Below are 22,924 nucleotides of genomic sequence, written 5' to 3'. Positions count from 1 at the left end.
ACCTTGTATTTAGCTGGAGATAAGTTGATACTCAATAGTGAAATCAATCATGAAGGAAGCTTCATTCACATTGACTATGTTATCAAAGATAGAAATCCAAACTTCAACTTGGGTGAGCTATACATGCAAATCAAATCAAAACCTTGTGTTTTTTGAGTTGGAATTCAAAAAAGATTGTCTTTTCTTGCTCATCCTTAACGTCCTCATATTGTTTTAAGATACAATGTTTAAGATCTCATCATTAAGCTTATCCAAAGTGTGGTTTTTCCCTGATAATGATGCTACTAACTTGGAATGTGGTGTTTAGATGGAGAAACTAAACATATTGTATATTAAAATATGAAAAAGACCTCTCAAGTTGTTGTTCCTTTATTGCATACAAATCCTATTAGTCTTGTGTTATTTCATATGTAACTTTGTTGTATTTTCATACAAGAAATTATTCATTTAGGATCAAAAAATATTATTATTATTATTGTAAAAATTATTATCATCAACCACATTTTTTCATGCACAAAAATTAAGAATGAGAATATGTGTATTTTGACAATATACATGAACTTTAAAGGTGGAGGGGTGTATATGTCAATATGATTTCTCCAGGGATTTGTACTTGAATTGATGAATAAATATTGAGAGTTGGGGGACATATGTGCAAAAGTCCATCAAGCTTAAGTGAAAAGGAAGCGTAAAGGAAGAAGCTTTCTAGTGTCTTGTCATCGTCCCCTGAATCCTCCACGCCCCCTTGTCGACTGAGGCTGGAAAACCCCCCCAGAAGAGGTTCTTGACGCTTCCGGCAACGGCAGCAGTGGCGGAGTCACTCGATCTTTTGTGTTCGCTGCAGTGGTGGTGGACAATCTTGGCCGTCCAAATGGGTAAAGGTACAGTTTTTATCAGTTATTGCGGAGTTTCACGTTTAATCCCCAAGCTTTTCGAGATCAGAGAAACTGGAAGACGGTTTGCTTTGACCGCCACAATCTGGAGTTGCTCTCTGCTGTGTCAGATGCTTCCTTTTTTCCGCTCTTTGTTCTTCGGATTGCCAGCGAATCTTGTTTTGTTTAGGTTTTATTTGCTTTGGAAGAGGTTTGGCGGTAGATCGGTTGATATTTCTTTTCTGGGAATTGAATTAATTGGGGATTTTTAGCCAAGATAAGTTACACTTTGTTTCTCCCCAATTCTTCGTTCTATCTCATTTGCTTCTCCAGATTAGTGGAAGGTGTTACAGAGAAACGCTCTGCTGGGTGCTTAATCTGAAAAAAAAGGCAGTTTTGAAATGACTAAGTGTCTGAATTTGGAGCAATTAACCAAGTGCCAGATTAGAAAGCATATTAATTAATTTGTACGTGTGGCTTCTTTTCGGTGACAGAGATGCTGTGGCTGGCGGTCAAAATAGATATTTTCACTATCTTTGTGTCTCTTTTGGATCTCTTCTTTGTTGGATTGATTGATAATTGTGGGAGTACTCTTGATTACTTCTTTAGCCAGTTTTCAGATAGCTAAGCTTTCAGATTTGGAGGAACTTGTTATTTTCTCTAATTATATTAGTTCTCTTCAATTCTTGTATGTCTATTCATTTAACCGTGAGGTCACTGATCTTATTGCAGGTGAAGTGGACTAGGGTACCAAGCTCTGGCAATACCGTCACCTAAAGTGATATCGGAGGCTACCTGAGGGATGTGCATTAGTACTCTTGTTTCATTCTCATAGAAATTTTCTGGATGAGCTTGTAGAAGAATTCTGCCTGCAATCTTCCTTGGTCAATTTCAACATTAATTAAAAGTCAGTGTCCAGCCTGTCTTGGTTTCAGGAATGCTATCATTGGCTGCTGCCGAAAAGGGCTGAGTTCACAATAACTTGAACAACAGAGTCTGTTTGCCAAGATTTTTTGTGTGTTTTCTAGTCAGTTGTACCGCACACAATATTTTCTGAAGAAGCTATTCTCAACAATGGAGTCTTTGGCATCCAGAGTAGTGGCTCATCTTTTCCCTTCACTTGGTCCTGCACTCGTCATTTCTATGGGATATATAGACCTTGGAAAGTGGCTGGCAACTGTGGATGGTGGGGCTCGATTTGGAAATGATCTGGTGCTGTTAGTTCTGTTTTTCAACTTAACTGCCATTCTTTGCCAGTACCTTGCATCATGTGTTGGCATTGTCTCTGGAAAGAATCTCGCACAGGTACTACATTCCAATTTGTTTGCTTCAATATTTAGTTTTATTCCCGACACCTGTTTTTTTGCAAACATATAAAAAGCTTGCGTCTTTAGTTCTTTATACTTCTATTTGTGAGAAGCTTATGCAGAAAAGAAGACTTTGAAAACTCGATATTTATACTCACAGAATGTATAGTAAAAAGAAGCAACAATAAACTAGAAGTGAATGCTTGACTTATAGTTTGTTCAACATGTGATTGTATCTGTAGCAATCATATTCTGGATAAATACCTTCGAGTGTTATCAACCGTTTCTGATATGGTACACCTGAGTTGATCTATATTGGTCAAAATTTGCGATTACCACATCCTCAAAGGAGCAATGAGAAGGGTGGAGGGAAGGAGAGAGAACTTTGAGATAGATAAAAGATTAATAAATAGGTAATTGTGATTGTGAAACAGAGCTGAAGAAACTGTTGCTGTTTTCTTCTTGTTGCAAGCATTGCATTTGTCATCTACCACCATTCCTTCCTCTATTTTGTAAGATAGAGGAAGGAAAGTGAAGGACAGAGTAGTTCCTAATGTCTCAAGGAAACATGGATGCTATCATAGAGAATGTGATGCGATAGGATTTAGAATGAGGCTTAAATTTTAATAACTAATTGTTTTGTGTTACAATGTCTTTCACTAGCATGGTGTTCGGAGAAGCATTAAGGAATGAGGTTTTTCGTTAGCTTCAAAGCTTTAGTTTGAAACGTTTTGGATATCTTGTATGAGATAAAATTATTATATGATATAATAATATCTTTGTACAATATTATTATAATTTATTTATAATTAAACATATGGAACTCAATTTTTAACAGACTTATTTTATACAATTATTTATCTTATATATTTTAGTTTCATATGTTTTGGAGACAGTTGCTTGTTTATGATATAGGTAGCTAGGGTCCAAGTCACAAAGACAACATCTCTCTTTGTAGGGGTACTATTGATACTAAATGTATTATCCCTAGTCGATCCTAATAATGGTATCAATTAAAAAAATAAATATTTACAAAGATAGTGGACTACAACATCAATTAAAAAACTATATTTACGTAAGGAATTCTTTTTGGTTCATGCACATTCATAAGTTAAAATATTTTATTTCTTCAAAGGTTTCTACTTTCTAACACCTTGCAAGTTAACTAACTGCTGTTTCTGTATGTCTTAGTTGGAAGCAAAGGCTTAACACAACTTTATTTTACTGGATTTTTTTTTCTCACTGAATTTTTTTATGGAGTATCCTTTTACTCATTAGATTCACTAATTCATTTTGTTGGTTGTGCACAAGATTTGCAGCATGGAATATTCAAGAACAGCGTGCATGATATTGGGAGTTCAGTCTCAGTTATCCATGATTACTTCAGACCTGACTATGGTACTTATGATTTTCATCTATAAGAGTGATTATGTGCCTGCTTTCTTTCTTTATTACTAATTTCTTTTCCGATAAGTGTAAGACTGCAGTATTGTTACCTTGTACCATGAATGGGAGCGTCTTAATTGACATACTGATTTGGAATTTTCCAGATTCTGGGAGTGGCATATGGTTTCAATCTTCTGTTTGGTGTTGACTTAGTGGCATCTATCTGTTTTGCTGCAGCTACTTCTGTTTTGTTCCCCCCTTTTGTTGATCTCTTGGTAATTTTTTGACTTTCAAATTTTTTGTTATTGATCTTACAGTTGAAAATGAATAGATAAGCTTTAATGCTTTCCAATTTTGCTTGAGGTGCAGAACAATTGGAAGCCTGAAGCATCACATGAAAGCATAGCTGGATTTGCTTTCCTCTTATATGTGCTTGGAGTTCTAATCAGTCAACCAGAAATTCCTCTTACAACAAATGTTATTTTCCCAAAGTTGAATGGAGAGAGTGCGTACTCACTTATGGCTCTTCTTGGTGCTAATATAATGGCACATAATTTCTATATCCACTCTTCAATAGTTCAGGTAAAGTTGACTACAAGTCTGATTTGCTTTTTCTGATATCTTCATCATGAGCTCACTAAAGTTTATAGCCTTTTCCCCTTGTTGGTGGTTAAAAATTAGTGCTAAAAGCCTAAAACCTGTAGTTTTGAATAAATTAAGAAATGCACAATCTTCTGCTACTCATTTATACTCCTTGATTTGATATACATTTGGAATCCATTTCAGTTGCCTAAAGCATATTATGCCAGAAGACAATCTCAATCATGCAAGTCCATAAAAGGCTAGTCAAAGTTAAAAATTCTGATTATAGAGAAGGGATCAATTGGCCATGGTGTATTTTGAGACTTGTATTATTAGTTTCATGTTCTAATCTGAACTTGCTAAAACAAGTACAGTGTTGGGAAGTAAAATTTTTCCCAACTAATACAAGAATAAAAAGCTAGTGTTGACTAAACATTAATTTTTTAAACCAAAATTTGCACTTCTCTCTGCCATAATCCTTGTCTGGTACATAAATTAGGAAATGACCTTTCGTGTAACTAGTCCTTTCGAGTTAGTATTTTTAAACCATTATTCTGGAATATTTGTAGTTATTTTATCCTTCATTTCTTGCATTTAAAATTCATTGTTCCTTTGGCACATCCAGTTGACATTTTTTCTATAAATTATGTATATATGGCAGAAATTTCGTCATTTTATAATTCCGGATCAAAGCTGCTGCTATGAATTTTTTTGTAAAGCTTGGTTGGATTAAAAATTTCTAGCCCCAAATTATTATTTATTTTGGTTTTGATTCTTCATATATAACATTTCCTGCTTTGTTCTCTGAGTATTTTGACTTAGGTTTTTTATAAATTGTATAATTGTTTATCTATGTGCAGAAGCAGAAGAGACTCCTGAATGTTCCTGTAGGTGCCTTACTTCATGACCATTTTTTTGCAATTCTGTTCATCTTCACTGGAATATCTCTGGTAAACTATGTGCTGATGAACTCAGCTGGTGCTGTTTTTGGAAGTACAGATATTGAACTCAACTTCCAAGATATATCACTGATGATGGATCAGGTTATATGTCTTCTTTTCTTAAGCTTCTTTCTTCATTTGGATTATCTTTTTCACTGTGGAATGTTTTTCTTCTTAAGTAGGCCCCACATATCCTCTGATTTTATAAACTCCTAGTTTCCGTCGAATTAATTAGTGTGTCATTAAGTGATAGCAACATAAAAAATCTAATGGAAAAATCTGATGCATGTTTTAAGACGAACTGTTTCTTTATTTGGCATTTGTTCATTATGCAAATAATAGACTTCAAAACCTAGGTGATATAAAAATAAGAAACAATTATTTGACATGCAGAGTCCCTAGAAAAGAGGACCTAATGCTTGAGGTAAATGTGATGAAGGTATCCTCCCAAGTTGATGATTCAGGAGGCTGAAATAGATGATAAATTGATGAAGTAGTTGGCCTTAATTAAAATAGACAAATTAGTGGCCAAACCATGGTATTTTTAGTTTGAATCATCCGTAGTTGGAGCGACCTGGTAAAGTTCTGAGAGCATAGTGACTAATCTGTGATCTGACGATGGTTTTGCAACAAGTTCTTTGGGATGATGTTGTGAATTAACAAGTTCCGAGCAAAACAATCTCTAGTCTGAATCTAAATTAAGAATTTAATTTTGGATCTTTCTTTCTTCACAAAGAATTCAGTTCTTTTTTATCAGCTGGAGATGGATGGTTGATGATGCTTACAACCTGCAATAGCTATAGGGAATCTGGATTAATGCATTAATGCATCAATTGCATATAACCTATTACATCACCTTAAATCACAGTGCTCAACTAAAGGATTCAGATGTCATCATTTAAACTTATTCGGCTATTTTTTGCTTTTAATAAAACAGTTCTTAAAATTCTGAAGACCAAAAGCTTTCTTTATACTTTGCTTGTCTAAGCATTAGCCCACAGAGTAGCTACCCTTTTTGTCTGGAAGGTTTGGTGATGAAATTTCTACAACTACATAAGCCTTAAGAATTAAATTCTTTTGCTGCTATATTGTTTAATATATATTAATTGACTTATTTGCAGGTTGGCTTTTGCCTAACAAATTTCATAGTTTTCACAAACAATCATTTGAAATGCTTTAGCAAATAGATCTTCTTCATTTCTCCAGAGAAAGAATCTTGTTCTACATATTATGCTGTTTATCATGGGACTAATCTTTGGCTACTTAACAGAGCATGTTTTCTTGTATGTTCGTATGTGAGTCCTTTGTCAGAATAAGAACATTGAAAACTTGATGCTATCATTCATTGACAGAATTGTGATTTCTACATACTTGTAATTTGCAGATTTTTAGGATTCCTGCAGCACCTATTGCGATTTTCGTTGTCCTTCTTTTCTCTAGTCAGATTACAGCTTTAACTTGGACTATCAACGGGCAAGAAATATTGCAGTACCTCTTGGGTGCAAACATCTCCATTTGGGTTTATGTTCTGTTAGTTAAAGCTCTCTCTGTCATACCAGCACTTTTCTGTGCAAAGTATGCAGGCACTGAAGGGATATATCAATTGCTTATTTTGTGTCAAGTTGTACAGGCTATGTTTCTTCCTTCTTCTGTAATTCCTCTTTTCAGAGTATCATCATCAAGATCAATAATGGGGACATTCAAAATGTCATGGTATCTGGAAATCATGGCTTTGTTGGCATTTCTTGGGATACTGGCTTCAAATGTAATCTTCACTATTGAAATGTTATTTGGAAATAGAAGTTGGATAAATGACCTTGGGGGAAGTATGAGTGGTGGTGGAATAGTCACATATGCTGCCCTTCTTCTTGTTGCTTGTGTGTCAGTGGTTTTTACGCTGTATTTGACAGTTACACCACTGAAGTCTGCAAGTGACATACCAGAGACAGAAATAGGAACCTTGGATTTGCAGAATGACAAGCTTGAGCTATCTGAGGTAGGAGATGATGACATTCAAGATAAAATTGAAACCAATGAAGATCAGTTTTTAATGGAACCTGCTTTGGAGGGTACCGTGGAGCAACATAACGATGAACCACCCAACCAATTTGATACAGCTATTGACTCTGATCATGGTTGCCATCAACATGCTCATGGTTCTGCTGCTTCTGTTACAGCTATTGATTCTGATCACGATCACCATCAACCTGTGCATGGTTTCAATGCTGATGATGCCTTTGTCAACTCAATTTGTCAAACTGAAGAACCAAAGTTTATTAATAAAGTTGACTTAGAAACTGTGGACAAGGCATCATCCTCTGCTAGCTTGTTAGATCTTGGTAATTTAGAAAGACATGAGTTTGATCTAATGCAAAAAGATTTGACCTTGGAAGCAGATAATTCCAAAGATAAAGATAATGAAGAGATTTTGGAGCCTAAGGAGTCCGTGGGCGAACCATTGTCATCTTCAACATCTATGGATTCTGGATCGTCTAATATCGTTATGGTGGAAGTTTCTGATGTTGGAATTGGGAGTGGAAGCTTATCAAAGCTGTCTGGACTAGGACGTGCGGCTCGTCGACAGATGGCAGCTGTTTTGGATGAGTTCTGGGGACAGCTTTTTGATTTCCACGGGAAGCCAACGCAAGAAGCTAGTGGACAAAAGTATGATATTTTATTGGGGTTAGGCTTGAAGACTGTTAGTTCCGCAAAAGTGGATGTGGGAACAGAGGCCACCAATTTCTGTACAGATGCTGACAGGAGAACAATTGTTCCACCGAACTCGATAGATTATGGCTCTTCCAAGCTGAAGAATTTTAGTGGAGAGTTGTCTTATGGGTTTCAGGTAGGGTCCCCATCTCGGTCTCGAAACATGCAAGTATTCAATACACCTGCACAAAGCTTATCTAGCAGCCTGCTTGATTCAAATGAAAGACATTATTCTAGCTTATTCCTGCCACAGTATTCTGACAATCATGATTATCAGCCAGCAACAGTACATGGATACCAGATAGCATCTTATCTTAGAGGAATTGGTGCAGGGAGCATTCCTTCTCCATCAAATGTGTCGTTGGAATCTCCTACAATTTCTAAATCATCTGCAAGATTTCCCCCAGGTTTTGGGGATACTGTTCTGTATGGTGATAAGCAAAATGGACTAGGTTCACTTGCAACATCTAGTATGCAGAGTCCAACATCACCTCGAGTTAGCAGAGTGCAGGTAGAAGGACCATGCTTCAACCCTTCTTTAATTGCACCTAGGGAAAATACTGGCTCTTCTGCTTATACAAAGAAATATCATAGTTCACCAGACATTTCTGCGCTTATTGCTGCTAGCCGGAATTCCTTATTGAACGAGGCAAAGTTGGGTGGTCCTGTTGGTCCTAGGTCATCTTTGGGTAGGATGACATCTGAACAACATCATTATTTAAACCCTACCTCCAATAGTGGAGTTCCATTAGGTTTTGATGAATTCTATCCACCCAAACTCCGGAGGGATGTTTTCGCACACCAGTCGAATCTGAACCCAGACACCAGATCCCTTTGGTCTAGACAACCATTTGAACAACTATTTGGTGTTCAAAGCAGAGAACAAATTAGAGGGGATCAAGTGGTTACTAACAAACGGAGCAGTGATTCCCGAGATATTTTCTCTTATGCAGAGTCGGAGCACAAGTTATTACAATCCCTTCGGTTTTGTATTATGAGGCTCCTGAAACTGGAGGGGTCAGATTGGCTGTTTAGACACAATGGTGGATGTGATGAGGAACTAATTTATCAAGTTGCAACAACTGAGACGAATCTTCACAAGGCAGATGCCGATGAAATGACTCAGTTGCACACTGGAAAGCTTCAGCACATGTTGTCTGTGCAAAAGCTAAGTTCAGTTCAGAGGAATGGGGAAGCAGATGCCCCTTACGCTCTGTCCTTGCCGAATTGTGGGGATGGCTGTATATGGCGAGCATCCCTGGTTGTAAGTTTTGGAGTGTGGTGTGTTCATCGAATCTTAGAGCTCTCCCTTGTGGAAAGTCGGCCAGAGCTATGGGGCAAGTACACATATGTCCTTAACCGCCTTCAGGTAAAATATCAACATCATTATCTATGGAGTGTTTCTTATCATGAATAATTGCAGGAATAAACTGTGTAGTATTAATTCCAAAAGGTAACAAATTTTGTTAACTGTAATCTCCTCTGACACTATGCTGTTGGTACTTGATGATCTCCTCTGATTCTATTTTGCTGCTACTTGAGGTGGCCGGGTATAAAACGAAGTTTTTTAGAATAGAAATTTTCAAGGAGCAATGTGTTCTTAGTTGAGCCTATGGTAATTCTTTCATTCATAGTAAAATTTAGTAGAGGCGGCTTCCTTTGTCTTAAATCATCCACAAACATTTCAAGAATCATGCACTGATTTTTTTTCTGGTGTTTTCTTTTTTCTTGGCAATCTCTTGATGATCATTACTTTTTGTTATTCGATACAGGGAATTCTTGATATTGCATTCTCCAAACCCCGGGATCCCCTCAGTACCTGCTCGTGCCTCAAATTACTTCCAGAAGCTAAGGGTTCCAACCACTCACTGCTAAGTCAACAGCCAAAACCCATGAAGGAGGCCTTCACGACCTCAAGTATGATACTTGAGATCATTAAAGATGTCGAAATTGCAGTTTCTGGCCGTAAGGGCCGGTCAGGCACTGCAGCAGGAGATGTTGCATTCCCAAAGGGGAAGGAGAATTTGGCATCTGTATTGAAGCGTTATAAGCGTTGGCTCACGAACAAGTCTACCAGAACACACGAAGGTTCTTCGACCCGCAAGATCCATGTGACTTCTTCGGTTTTGTAACATTTAGAACGATGCTTTTGATGTGTCGTGAATCAATCATGGTTTTTTCGTTGGAAAACGTTTTCAGGGTTCAGAGTTTGTTATTCTTTGTCCCTCCAAGTTTCTCTTCCAGTCAATGTTGTATAAAAGTACAGATCATTATGCATATAGATGCTAGGAGGTTACTGTATTTTCAAGATGTGTGTCCCAAATTTTCCATTTTAATTTCTTGTTGGCCATAATTAAGTTGGAGGATTATATTGGCTGCTCGTGGGAAGGTAATGAAATTTTGATTTCTTTGGTCATATCAGCCATCATAGTATTGCAATCTCTTGGAGACAATGATCCACCTCTCAGTCTTCTGAGACTTAGAACATGATATAGCAGCAATACATGCTATGTGGCTGAATGTTTCTAGCTATTAATTAGAATTTGTACATTTCTCATGACATATTGCCTAATTTTGTGTATTAGAAAAAAGACTATTGTGAAAAAAAATAAATTAATAAATATTTTTCTTGTGAGTTCCATTAATTTTTATTATTTTAAAATGATATGTTTTCAAATATAATAAGAAAGAATTTGGTGATATTAGATTTATAGATGAGAATAATCATTTAGAGAGAAAAAAAATATTATTTCTAAGATAATGTTTTATAGGAAATCCATTCATTTAATTCATATCTTGAAATTTTTTTTTTGATAATTTAGAGAGAAAAGTTGGGGCTTTTTTTTTTTTTGCATTCGTTTTGATGTATAAATATGATATATTCAATAATTTTACAGGAATATATATACCAAAATTTCTTTTTTTTCTTTTTCTTTTATTTTCAGGTGGAAAAACATCCCTCCCTGCTAAATATACATATATTTCAGGACCGATTGGAACAGAAACCCCACAACTCATCATCACCGTTCATCATGGATCTCACACGAAATTTAAGGCTACAGGAGCTGATCATTGACGTCAACCAACGTCAAAAGCGCCGGGAGCCTGGTGAAGCGGGGAACGAACAGCTTAGATTTAATATACTAGATCCGACGGTATTCATCTTCCCACGTATGACTTCCTATTCCGTTTATAAGGCCGCCTCCCCTTGCGCCACCTCTGCCGTCGCTGCCAAAACCCTAGCCCTTCGACGAGCGGAGAGATTCTTCGGAGAAATGGGTGAGTTCTCTCTCTCCATTCTTCATCGGTATCAACCCTTCGTCATCTCGGCGTCGCCGCTTGTCGTTCGTTGCCTCGATCGATTCGATCTCATTTTGTTGTTTCTTCGATTGTTTTGCGATTCTTATTTTGTTCGTCAAAGATTCTTTGAGTCGTTGCTTCATTGGGATGGCTTGTGGTTGAATTTTTATCAGGGGCCTACAAGTATGTGTCGGAGCTGTGGAGGAAGAAGCAGTCGGATGTGATGCGGTTTCTGCAGCGTGTGAGGTGCTGGGAGTATCGCCAGCTTCCGTCGATCGTCCGTGTCACCAGGCCGACGCGCCCCGACAAGGCTCGACGCCTTGGTTACAAGGCCAAACAGGTATAGGATCGCACAAAATAAAAAAAAAAAGCTTGCTTTTTTGTTTGATTTCCTAGAAATTTTAGCACGCAGAGTAAAAATGTGATTCGTCTCTCTTTGAATAATTGAAGTGATTAAAATAAATATTTTGCTGGTTGTTATTTGCATCTTGATTTTCTAGTTAGTAAGGTATGGTAAATTTAAGACATATTCCTGTTTTCCAAATTCATGGTATGTTCGTTTAATTTATATTTTTACTGTTTGTTGAAGGGAACAAATCAAAACAACGGATTTACCTTTTTGGCTGGAATGCCGCCATTTCTTGGTTAGCATTTAGCTTGCATAGTTTGTCTTGAGGACATTGATGCAGTGCTTGAATTAAATGCTATTTATGGTTTTTATTAAATTAATTTGGTGTGAAATTGTTATATCATGCGATATAGACTAGTTTCATTCAGCTTTATCTTGAAGTCATTTTTGGTCACTTTCGGATGAGCGTCCAACCTTTTAGTAGCAAAAGTTGGGATATCATAATAAAAGATGGTGCTGAATTCAGTTGGTTCAGAAAGCAGCCTGATTATAGGGCAGTGCCCTAGGGAGGCTTCTAATGTGCTAGTTTGTGTTCGTTGGATGGATCATTGTCTTTTATAGATACATGACTTATAGAATTAGGTGTAGGTATATAGGGTGTGATAGAGGAGGTTGCTTTGGGTGGTACAAAGTGCCAGGAGGAATTTCTAGGTTTTCAACTGACAGTTGAGATTGATGATGGTAAGCATGGATACACATAAAGTGACTATGCTGGAGAATGCAACTGCCAACAATAATTCGAAAGGTTCTTTAAAGACTGACATTAAGTTATTTGGACTGGTTCATTGGGATGTAGGTCATTTGATGAGCATCTAGAATTTCTACTTTTGTTGATGACTGTGATTGATAAGGACTTGTGCAACAATAGCATGCGATGTCCTTATGAAGAGTTAAAAGGGATGCAACATGACTTTGATGTGCATCTTCAAATTTAAGCTGTTCTTTCCTTATTTTACATTGTATCTCATAACATGCAGGGTTTTGTGATTTATCGTGTTCGAGTTAGACGTGGTGGCAGAAAGAGACCGGTGCCTAAAGGTATTGTCTATGGGAAGCCAAAGCATCAGGGTATCACCCAGCTGAAATTTCAAAGAAATAAGAGGTCAGTTGCTGAGGAGAGAGCTGGACGTAAGTTGGGAGGGCTGAGGGTGCTAAACTCTTACTGGGTGAATGAGGTTAGAATAATCATCAATGGCAAAGTCAATTTAACCTTGATTTATTTTTCCCCTGTATAAGTATCATCTACACATATTCTCAATTTTCTGGATTTTGATGATGCACTAAATACCATTGCTTTTGTATTTCACAGGATTCAACTTACAAGTATTATGAGATCATCCTTATTGATCCGGCTCACAGTGCGATTAGGAATGACCCCAGGATCAACTGGATCTGCAAGGGTGTCCACAAGCATCGGGAGCTTCGTGGACTCACTTCTGCTGGTAAGAAATATCGTGGCCTTCGTGGTAAAGGCCACCTCCATCACAAGGCCAGACCCTCCCGCAGGGCAACCTGGAAGAGGAACCAGACCTTGTCCCTCCGCCGATATCGTTAGGCTACCTTCATTGACCAGTTTTGTCTGTGACTTTATTCGGTTGGAACAAGGTAGTTCAGTTATCAACTTGTGGTGTCTGTTCCAAGATACTGTTCACTTGGGAAATTATCTCTGCTCTTCCTTTAGATTTATGTACCTCAGTGATAAACTAGTTTTGTTTCTGCTGAGGCATTGCCTTCTCCTTTGCTATGATTTCACCTTTTGAGAAAGTTCAGTTGTCTTCCTCCATCTACCTTTTTTTGTGTTTTATTTGAAAATGTGTCAGTTATTTTTTCCCTAGAGCTTTTACATGTTCAGGATGGTGATTCTTGGAGTGTACTCGCACAGATGATTAAATGCTTAATGTTGCCAGAGGGACCATAAAGCTCTGAAGGCTCTGTATGCCAACTATGATCACCACTTGTGTTCCTTTTCTGTGATCGATAATAGTAATCTTGTTAATGATGATCATAACCCAAGAAATACACCAGAGGCTGAAGACATCACAGACGCAGTGAAAGCCCACTGGATCTTCATTTCATTGTGTGCACTTTGTATATCTTGTGGCAGGGCATTATGCAACCTTAGTGTTGAAATATGTACTACTTTTTTTTAGGTGACCTCCATTTTTTTCGATTTAGGAAACTCAAGATCCATGTTGGTTGTGTTTATGGATTTAAGATTCACAATAATACATGTTTTTTCGTGATGATAAAGCTGGTTTCGTCTGTGAATAGATTTCGTCTAATCTGATCCACGCTATGCTTTCTCTCAAATTCCAATTGGAACAGTTATGTTGCTGCATCCCTATCCATTTAATCCAACAACAAGGCCATGGCTGATCTGCTCGAGCAGCTGCCGATGGATACAGATCTCTCTCAGCATCCCAATGTGCAATTCCTTCAGCGAGAGATTCATTCCCAAAGGAAAAGAATAAATGGGATTCGGATGGCTGCAAACGTTCTAGTTGTGTAGATTCGACAACGTTGTTGTCGTCGAACACTAGGATGATTCATTCAAGTCAACGCACGCGGTGAAGGCTTGGAATTGTCAACGTGCGTAAAGAACAGTGCAAGACGCCCATAGAATCTTTCCTTCAGTTCCTTCACTTCCTCCCTCCTTCCACATCACTCTTCCGGCAGGGTAGCGTCGGCCAGAGGCCATAGGAGGTTGGCGGCAGCGAACCTGGCGAGCTTCTTCGAGGACGTGGAGGCGATCATGGCCGAGTTGCGGAGGTGGAGCGCCTCCTCCGGAGCCTGCACGGGTCGAACGAGGCTGAAGCAGCAGCCCGGCGGCGTCCGCGTCCAGTCGTCACTCCGCCCCGTCCTTCTCTTCCTTGCTGTGTTGTAACGAAGAGAAAGATCGGTGCGTCTGAAACTATGCTTTTTTTTTCTTGCTTTTATTTTTCTGTGTAAATAAAAAGGAAAAAAAATCTTTTATATATATATATATATTTGTTGGATTATATTGCATAAAAGAATAGTATTAACGTTCAGAGTTGTGTTCTTGATAAGAAAGTATATTGGCATTTCTCGAGGCCATGGTTGAACGTTCAAAGGTCTATATGCTGTCGTTCTTCCATCTCTTAGCCGAGTCATGATGTTAACTTTGTCCAAGGGAGGCTGCTGCCCACAGCCTTCGCCTTTGATTTCTGGATAAGCAGTAGAGACTTGCTCAGTCCACGGTCAAACCTCCTCCATCTTTCATTAGACTTCACTTCTTGTTATAAGCTAAGAAGAAGAATGGGTCAAAGCATTGTGATATTATCTGAAGGTCTTTGTCCATTTAGTATTAGATATCACCAACTTGAAGGGTGTCATTGTCAACAAAATAAACAATCATATTTGGGAAGATGCATCCACCGGACAATGTCGCTATCTCCATAGACTTGCATATTCCATCCAACCAAATAGTCGAGAGATATTATTGACACATATTTTGCAGGATTTTTACCCTACTTGTGTCACGTAATTGACTTTTAATTCGACAAATTCTAAGAAGAACGAGTAGGATATATGAAAAAAAGGAATTATTATTATTATTATTATTATTATTATTTTCTCTACGTCGATCTACCAAAAAAAAAAGGAACTCTGAATGTTGGAAATGATGATTTATATCTTTACTTGTAAGAAAAGAAATCATATAAATACATGCATGATAACATGATGCATATCTTAATACTTGGACAACTGTACTTGAGCCGGTATTATGTGGTTCAACGATTTAAGTCAAGAATGATGGCGGAAGCAACCGACGTGGCTTCTAGTAAGTAATATTAGGAGTTGGCATTGGCAATAAAGACAAAAACGCGGCTTGAAGACGACTCCGACTCGGTTGACGTTTCCACCACCTCCCGGCCGTTCTCTTCCTCCCTTCCTCGACTGCTTTCCTTCCTTCCTTCCTTCCTTTCTTTCCTTTTTCTTTTTCTATATCTTCTCTTCCGTTTGGCCACCGAGACGAAGAAAACGAGGAGGAGCACATCATCTCTTCCTAAATATCTATTCAAAACCGCGTCGTGTTTGCCTCTTTAGTCGATATCAAGGCCAAGGAAGGAGAGAGAGGGAAAGAGGGGTAGAGAGAGAGAGAGAGAGAGAGAGAGATGAACAATCTCTTCTCGTCCGCGTCTTGGAAACGGGACGTCGAGTCCGGAGGAGGAGGAACAGGGGACGTGGAGATGGGGACGGGAGCAGCGGCCGGCGGGGCTAACCTGGACAGGTTCTTCGAGGACGTGGAGGCGATCAAGGACGAGCTGCGGGAGGTGGAGAGGCTCCACCGCAGCCTGCACGAGGCGAACGAGGCGGGGAAGACGCTGCACGAGGCGTCGGCGGTGCGGGAGCTCCGGGGCCGCATGGACGCCGACGTCGCCCTCGCCCTCAAGAAGGCCAAGCTCATCAAGCTCCGCCTCGAGTCCCTGGACCGCGCCAACGCTGCCAACCGCGCCGTCCCCGGGTGCGGGCCCGGGAGCTCCACCGACCGCACCCGCAGCTCCGTCGTGGCCGGCCTCCGCAAGAAGCTCCGGGACTCCATGGAAGCCTTCGCGGAGCTCCGCCGCCGGATCGCGGCCGAGTACCGGGAGACGGTGGGGCGGCGCTACTACACCGTCACGGGGGAGTCGCCCGACGAGGCGACGGTGGACGCGCTGGTGGCGACGGGGGAGGGGGAGCGGTTCCTGCAGCGGGCCATCGAGGAGCAGGGGAGGGGGCGGGTGCTGGACGTGGTGGCGGAGATCCAGGAGCGGCACGGGGCGGTGGCGGAGCTGGAGCGCAGCCTGCTGGAGCTACAGCAGGTGTTCATGGACATGGCGGTGCTGGTGGAGGCGCAGGGGCAGCAGCTGGACGACATCGAGAGCAACGTCGGCCGCGCCCAGTCCTTCGTCCGCCACGGCACCGACAATCTCACCACCGCCCGCGTCTACCAGAAGAACACCCGCAAGTGGACCTGCATCGCCATCATCCTCCTCCTCATCATCATCCTCATCATCGTCCTCCCCACCGTCCTCTCTCTCACCAAGAAGTGATCACAGCTTTCCTCCTCCCTCCTCTTCCATCTTCCACGACTTATGTTTCTGCTGCTTTCGATGTCCTCATGGCTATCTTTTCTTCGATTTTGTTTTCTTTTGTTCGTTCATATGGATTTCTTTCTTCTCCCTCTCGATGTTTGTAGATCTACTTATTATGGTGGTGAACATTTCTTGCTCATATGAATTCTTGCTTCTTCTTGTGGACGATGATGACTGAAACATGAGCAGCTTATTCTTCACCTACGATCACAATTATGTCGATGGGCGACAAATCGTATAGCCAACCCTGCACCAAGAAAAGAAGGCAATTTGCTCTTCCTTGCTTCTTCTTAGATCAAAAATAGGGTGGTCAAAGGGGAGAAAGATGCTTTGAAGTTTCTCAAACAATTTCACATGAAATTAGCAGAATTCTTAGCAGTGATCGATCGAGTCAAACCCATGAAACTTTTATTCTATTATATATATATATATATATATATATATATACACACACACACAGACTGCTGGCTTTCCAAAAATACCCTTCAGACTATAAAAGAGCAGGAAACCTTCCTCCGTTTTCATCTCATCCGATCCGATATGTCCGACTGATGAACCGTTTCATACAAGATTGAATGACATACCGATATATCGGAAGTATTGTCCCGTATCGGTTAAACCCGACACGGGGTGAAGATATCATCCTTGCCTTGGCCGCGGGGAGACTCGGCCTCGTCGTGAACGCCCATCCAAGGAAGCGATTCCACATTCCCCTCACCTCAGCCCACGAAAAGCATCCCGAAACCCCAAACAAATCGGCGGCGGGCTCGCACCGACTCCGCAGCCTCTCATGGTCTCTTCGCCTGCCGCCGCCTTGCTTCTGCCGAGCCCCGTCTTCTTCCCCGCGAAGAACGCCACTGGTAGGCCACTTCCGCCCCCACTTTCCACCCCCCGGAGGCGCGGCATGCGGGTCGGATGAGGAGAGACGCATCCGTGCGCTGCCGACCTCGTGAGCGTTGATGGGTGCTCAGAAGAGCATTCATGCCCGTAATGGTTGGTTCCTGCTCGAGTTCTCGTCGCCGGTTTTCCTTTTATTGGATTCCGAATGTTCTGTTTCTGATCGAAAATTTGGTGTTGGTGGTGTAATGTTACTCAGCTAAGATAGATTTCAATGTGGACCTCACTCAGAAGCTGTGTGGAGCGCTGTTGTTTCCTCATATCAGGTACTTCTTCTCCATCCACTCAAGGTCCATTGTTTCTCATAGCACATTGACGAAAATCCTATTTTGTTATGATGTTTAGGCAATCCAGCAACCCCTTTTCACAGGTTATCGCGAGGTACTCGTCGTTAGTTATGCAAAAGGATGAATTTTTAGAAGGAAAAGTTGGCTATTTTGCTTACATTGGTTTCTTGTTTTCGTTTTTGTTTTGTTAGGCTTTCCATCAAACACCCCAACCTCTTTGGAAGAAACGAGAAGTTGGACGTGTTGTGGGACAAAGGCATTGATGATTTCAACATTCTCATAGCATTCAGGCGTCCGAGGCCTGATTGGCTGTCGCAGCAGTCATTTACCATTCAGGTTCATGTTTCATGTTGAGTCTTCCTTGCTTTTTTACGTCTATATATGTGCCGAAGAGAAATTTTTAAGAGGGCGAAAGAAGAAAGTTGTTGGTGATTTTTATTCTTCTCCTGTCACTTTATTATCACGTCCCACTTGGAGTAGTCTTCTCCAAGGATTGAATTGATATCATTGTCGATAAATTCTTGATGTGTACTCCTGCATTGCTTCTTACCCGGGTTGTTGCTTACTGTCATTCAGCATTCAGTGGCTCCTGAGATTGCGGTGCATGGGTTGCCTGTGGATCATTTCACTCGTTCAGGGAGTGGTGGTGTCAACCTGAGCCGCTCCTCAGTAGGTGTTGATTTCAGTGAGCCTTCTACTTCCCATTGGAGCAGCAAAACTAGCATCAAATTTGAGGTGATTATCACTCTCCAAAGTGGGCATTATTGAGATTTAAATCATGTAACCTGTAGCAAAGAAATTCTCATTGCTTTATATTTACATAAATTTGGCCTTTTGGACCTTCCTAATCAATGGGAACCATGATTAAATTGTGTCATTTCTGTTGTCTTCGTGCTTTTTGTGAGGAATTACCTCGGAAACATTATGATCTTTTTTTTAATTTGGCATTTATATGCAGCATGTCCGTCCTCTGAATAATGACGGCCATACAATAAACAGGGATATGGATGGTTTTCCCATAACTTCCAGGTACCAAACTTCCTCATCAGCTGTCACTTTATAATCTAGTCATCATTTGCTCATCAGTATATCCTCTGATGCAGTGGCAGGTCTTATGATAATATGATTGTTCTGAAGCAAGAATCACAATATGCAATTGCCAATGATGATAGATTTACCAAAGTAAGTAGATGATATTCTCATCTATTAGTTCCTCTTCTAATAGTCATCCTAATAGATCTCTATGCATCAGTTCAATTTTCAAATGGAACAAGGACTACCTCTTTTGTCGAAGTGGCTCATTTTTAACCGATTCAAGATTGTTGCTTCAAAGGGATTTAAACTGGGGTCAACTTTTTTGGTCACGAGGTATTTAATACCTGTAATATTTTTCTTTCCCATTTTACATTGGCATATTATCATAAGCAACTCTTACCATCTGTTTTCTCTATCTAATAGCTTGACAGGTGGATCGATTGTCGGGGACATGGCACCATATCAAGCATTTGCCCTTGGTGGAATTGGTAGTGTTCGAGGTTATGGTGAGGGTGCAGTTGGCTCAGGAAGAACATGTCTGGTTGCCAATGGTGAATTTACAATTCCTGTGGTATGTGAATCATCTCTCTGAGAATGCATATAATATCATAGAGGCCAATGTCAACTCAAAATCCTTGATTCTTTATTGTCTTTCATCAAATAAAGCTAAAAGATAACTGTGTGTAATATTTTCTCTTATTAACATGATAATATCTCGTCGACAGTTGATGCATAGATTTAGAGAGTACTCTGTGTTTCGACTAATGTACAGGATAACATTTCTTTATTGCTGTTGAACACAATATCTGAAAGGTCAGGATGGATGATGGAAGTAGGATCTAGATTGAACAGAATCATCCATTTTGAATCATTGGATTGGTTCAACGGAAAATTAATTTAAAAGATTAGTGAAATGGGAACTTTTTGGAGAGAGAAAGCTAAGGAAAATTAGAAAAGGGAACGCACGAACCAAAAGCAATCTAGGCTAAAGATGTTATGTAATAAAGTATTATACTACATGGTTTTGTCTAATAGATGATGATAAAGAAGTATGGAACAATATTGCATATGCTTCCAATAGCATTGCAAAGTACCATAAATCTACATTCAGATGTTGACATAGACTTCTTATCTTCACTGGGTGCATCAAATCTAGGGGGAGGATTCTTGTAAGTGGAGGTTAGAGGCCCGAAGAAGCAAAATTCGAGGAGGTTTTCTTAGTTGTAGGTTGATCCACAGTAGGTCAGTTGATCCATGTCAGAATGCTTTAGATTGATCCACTCAACTGACCAAAGCTGGTGATGATGTTTTTATCTAGATTGGTAGCTGTCAATCTTGGAAGTCTTTAGATAACATGTGTTCCCTAACATTTTATAACTCAGTGATTCCTCCAATCCTCAGCACTTCCTCTACATAGTTGTGCAAGCCATGATATACTGTTCAGCGGTTCGTATCTCATGTGAGATTTTTATCATTGATTTTTCTTTTTAAGATGTTGAAAAGATAAAAGTGAGTTTCGAGGCATGATCCTAGTTTGATGATGACCAAGTGAAGAGTTGATCATGCTGAGTAATTTTGAGGCTCTATCTGGTCAGATGAAGGGAACACCAACTTGGCATTGGATCATCATGGATGTTAAAAAGCTCAATGATTGGATCATGTCCAAGCTTCCTCAAGTTTAGAACACCTCTCTAGGACCCGTCCCATCTGATCGGGGTTTCTTTAATTTGATAAAATGTTATTAGAGGAAGAGAAAGGGCCTCCAGGAAATTAATATAAGGGAAAATAAAATATTGCTGTGATAAATAGCAAGAAGATGTGCCAAAGATACCTGCAGTGATTTTCATAGAAGTTATTATTGCCTAATTTCTGACCGTATCAGACTTACTCTAAATTAATACCAAAATACCCTGAGAATACCCTGGTTTTCTTTGGCCAAATACTTCTCTATGGGGTCTTTTAAAATCTTGATTGCCAGCTCAGCCCTCCAGGTCTGGGCAACTACAGACTGTTACCAACCCCTAATTCCAAGCTGACTATGGGCTCTCAGCCCCTAGTTCGGAAGGGAAGGGACTTCGTCTCTTCTCTCACCTTGGTGCAATCCAGGATCAAACAAGGCTCCCAATTGTGCTTCCCTAGTCCAATATGGAGTGTCAGATTAACTAATTGAAGCTGTTAAAGTTGGCTTGCTTTGTGAGTTATCGATGGAGCCGGTTAAGTGAGATGGTCGAACATATGGGTGTGTGCATGAACAGGCAATGAGGTTGGGTACATGCATGTGGAGACTCATGATGGTGTGTACTAGTGATTCTTCAGTAAATTATATTTGCCTGCATTGCACAGGGGGCTTAATGACCCCTGCAATGGTTGCAGAGTCCAAGAGCGTAGCCAAGGTTGTTGGTTCTCTGAGTCCATGGCCGAACCTGACAAATGCTGGCAAGGCCAACAAATCTGGGGTTAACCTAGGTTTTCTCGAATTGTTTAGTTGCAAGATTACTTTAGTGATTTTCTTCAGGATCTAACTTCTAGAACCTCCTTTTTGGTTCTCTTTCTTATGCTGGAAGGGATCCTTGGCTATACAACTTTACACAATTTAGCAATAAGCATGTTTCCTTGTTATGATAGTTGATGCTAATATTTTTTTCCATATGTCTGGATGGTGATATCTTATTGTGCTGTGATGTTATCAAATAAGTCATTTCATGTCTCTTGGACCATAGTTATTTTTTTATAAACAAAGCACTTAACATAAACACTGTTTGTTTCATCTGTGATAGACAAAGGAATTGGAAGGTGCCATCTTCATGGACTGTGGAACTGATCTAGGATCTGCTCGGTATGTTCCCGGTGAGGTTCCACCCTTTCAATAGCTTTTCTTGCTCAAAAATTGATTTTATGCACTCAGGTATATCCATTATTTTTGTGACGAACTGTGCATTTAAATACAACATAAGAATTCCATAATGGTCACACATCGTAGCAGTGGACCTGAATCCCTCCCAAAGCATTCTGAAGTTCTACTGGAAAAGTGTACCTTGGGCATTTTAAGAAATTGTTAAGATGTTCTAAAGTGATTTTGTCGGTCTATCTTCCTTAATACTGTGATACATGGTCCAATCAGTCTCTAGCCTGATGGCCAAGGTGTGGTCAAATCAGATGGAACCATAACTGAGTAAAAAAATGTTTGTTTAGGAAAGTCAAAGATCGATGGAACTTGATCGTGTAAAGAAGTAAGGCTGATCGGAGTAGGACAATTCAGAGAATTAATCTGGGTATTCACTGTTCACAAAAGGATTTGATTGTAAGACTAGAATTTTACTTGGGTTGTTCCTGTGCCATTTCATCCTTAAATGAATCTTGCCATTATGCAAATCACAATGTTCTCGTCTCCCCAATCTTTCGTTTCTGTACTCTCATCAGTCTTCGTATCGGCAAAAGTCCAACTTTTTTCTCATTTTCCATTATATCAAATTTCCTTAGTGTCATCTTATGGAAACTTAAAGTGACACTACTAAATATGCATAGTCTAGTGCATTAACGATTCCATTTGAATGCATTTGCAGGTAACCCTGCCCTTAGACAAGGGAAACCTGGCTTTGGGGTCGGTCTTGGATACGGTGTTCGCTTCAACTCGCATTTGGGACAGATTCGGGTTGACTATGCAATCAATGCCTTCCAGCGGAAGACTCTCTATTTTGGCATCAACGGTGTTGGCTCATGAGTTTGAATCAAACAGGTGAGAACAACTAGTTTCTACATTCGAAAAATCTTTGTCGAGTATTCTTTGATTGACTATAAATACAGGAATTGGTTACCGAATGATCTTTAGGTACTTGTAAAGTGTAATGCCATCATCATCTGTACTCGAGTCACCATTAAATCATAACTTTGTTTCTTTTAGAATGAATCTTTTTCCTAGCATTTACCTGATGCAATGTCTACACATTTGCTACGAATTCAACCTCCACAAAGTCGTCATCATCTGTTTTAGAATGTTTACCAAATCTTACCTTCTTGGGAATAATAAACTAAATTGATCGATTGTAATTTCTCTCTGTAGATGCTTGATGAGATATTAGATCTCCAACAACACTGATTTTGGA

General features: G+C 39.8%; 4 protein-coding genes across 5 annotated transcripts; all 4 read left to right on the top strand.

Moving 5' to 3' along the window:
• The first annotated feature begins 721 nt into the window (after nt 1-721).
• LOC135641050 (protein ETHYLENE-INSENSITIVE 2-like) lies at nt 722-10,105 on the top strand. The gene is made up of 8 exons (XM_065156046.1): nt 722-881; nt 1,605-2,177; nt 3,491-3,577; nt 3,730-3,840; nt 3,935-4,147; nt 5,008-5,190; nt 6,473-9,166; nt 9,570-10,105. Exons 2-8 carry the CDS (start codon nt 1,947-1,949, stop codon nt 9,927-9,929), a joined length of 3,879 nt encoding a protein of 1,292 aa, XP_065012118.1. The 5' UTR covers nt 722-881; nt 1,605-1,946; the 3' UTR covers nt 9,930-10,105.
• Nucleotides 10,106-10,957: 852 nt separating this feature from the next.
• LOC103989551 (large ribosomal subunit protein eL15z) lies at nt 10,958-13,289 on the top strand. The gene is made up of 4 exons (XM_009408426.3): nt 10,958-11,076; nt 11,271-11,437; nt 12,484-12,681; nt 12,816-13,289. The coding sequence occupies exons 1-4, from the start codon at nt 10,971-10,973 to the stop codon at nt 13,059-13,061; spliced, it is 717 nt and encodes a 238-aa protein (XP_009406701.2). The 5' UTR covers nt 10,958-10,970; the 3' UTR covers nt 13,062-13,289.
• Nucleotides 13,290-15,502: 2,213 nt separating this feature from the next.
• LOC135640859 (syntaxin-121-like) lies at nt 15,503-16,741 on the top strand. The gene has a single exon (XM_065155637.1). It carries the CDS (start codon nt 15,643-15,645, stop codon nt 16,558-16,560), a length of 918 nt encoding a protein of 305 aa, XP_065011709.1. The 5' UTR covers nt 15,503-15,642; the 3' UTR covers nt 16,561-16,741.
• A 384-nt stretch (nt 16,742-17,125) lies between these two features.
• LOC103989549 (outer envelope protein 39, chloroplastic) lies at nt 17,126-22,746 on the top strand. 2 transcript variants are annotated; one of them, XM_009408423.3, is made up of 11 exons: nt 17,126-17,595; nt 17,699-17,765; nt 17,845-17,880; nt 17,978-18,122; nt 18,363-18,521; nt 18,745-18,815; nt 18,890-18,968; nt 19,039-19,154; nt 19,245-19,392; nt 21,599-21,668; nt 22,385-22,746. In XM_009408423.3, exons 1-11 carry the CDS (start codon nt 17,562-17,564, stop codon nt 22,540-22,542), a joined length of 1,083 nt encoding a protein of 360 aa, XP_009406698.2. In that variant the 5' UTR covers nt 17,126-17,561; the 3' UTR covers nt 22,543-22,746. The 2 variants fall into 2 exon arrangements, with proteins under 2 accessions (XP_009406698.2, XP_065011708.1); XM_065155636.1 differs by having other exon boundaries at nt 17,243-17,462.
• The last annotated feature ends 178 nt before the right edge of the window (nt 22,747-22,924 follow it).

The sequence above is a fragment of the Musa acuminata genome, chromosome BXJ3-6 (assembly GCF_036884655.1).
Source record: "Musa acuminata AAA Group cultivar baxijiao chromosome BXJ3-6, Cavendish_Baxijiao_AAA, whole genome shotgun sequence".
NCBI classification, from domain to species: domain Eukaryota; kingdom Viridiplantae; phylum Streptophyta; class Magnoliopsida; order Zingiberales; family Musaceae; genus Musa; species Musa acuminata.
Note: the sequence above shows the minus strand (reverse complement) of the source record. Positions and strands in the feature narration are given on the sequence as shown.

Coding starts and splice junctions, on each gene's coding strand:
- LOC135641050 (XM_065156046.1), top strand. CDS start 1,947: ATGGAGTCTTTGGCATCCAGAGTAGTGGCTCATCTTTTCCCTTCACTT. Junction 5,191..6,472: donor TATCACTGATGATGGATCAG/GTTATATGTCTT, acceptor TGTAATTTGCAG/ATTTTTAGGATTCCTGCAGC. Junction 9,167..9,569: donor ATGTCCTTAACCGCCTTCAG/GTAAAATATCAA, acceptor TATTCGATACAG/GGAATTCTTGATATTGCATT.
- LOC103989551 (XM_009408426.3), top strand. CDS start 10,971: ATGACTTCCTATTCCGTTTATAAGGCCGCCTCCCCTTGCGCCACCTCT. Junction 11,438..12,483: donor TTGGTTACAAGGCCAAACAG/GTATAGGATCGC, acceptor CATAACATGCAG/GGTTTTGTGATTTATCGTGT. Junction 12,682..12,815: donor ACTCTTACTGGGTGAATGAG/GTTAGAATAATC, acceptor TGTATTTCACAG/GATTCAACTTACAAGTATTA.
- LOC135640859 (XM_065155637.1), top strand. CDS start 15,643: ATGAACAATCTCTTCTCGTCCGCGTCTTGGAAACGGGACGTCGAGTCC.
- LOC103989549 (XM_065155636.1), top strand. CDS start 17,393: ATGGTCTCTTCGCCTGCCGCCGCCTTGCTTCTGCCGAGCCCCGTCTTC. Junction 18,522..18,744: donor AAACTAGCATCAAATTTGAG/GTGATTATCACT, acceptor ATTTATATGCAG/CATGTCCGTCCTCTGAATAA. Junction 18,969..19,038: donor ATGATGATAGATTTACCAAA/GTAAGTAGATGA, acceptor TCTATGCATCAG/TTCAATTTTCAAATGGAACA.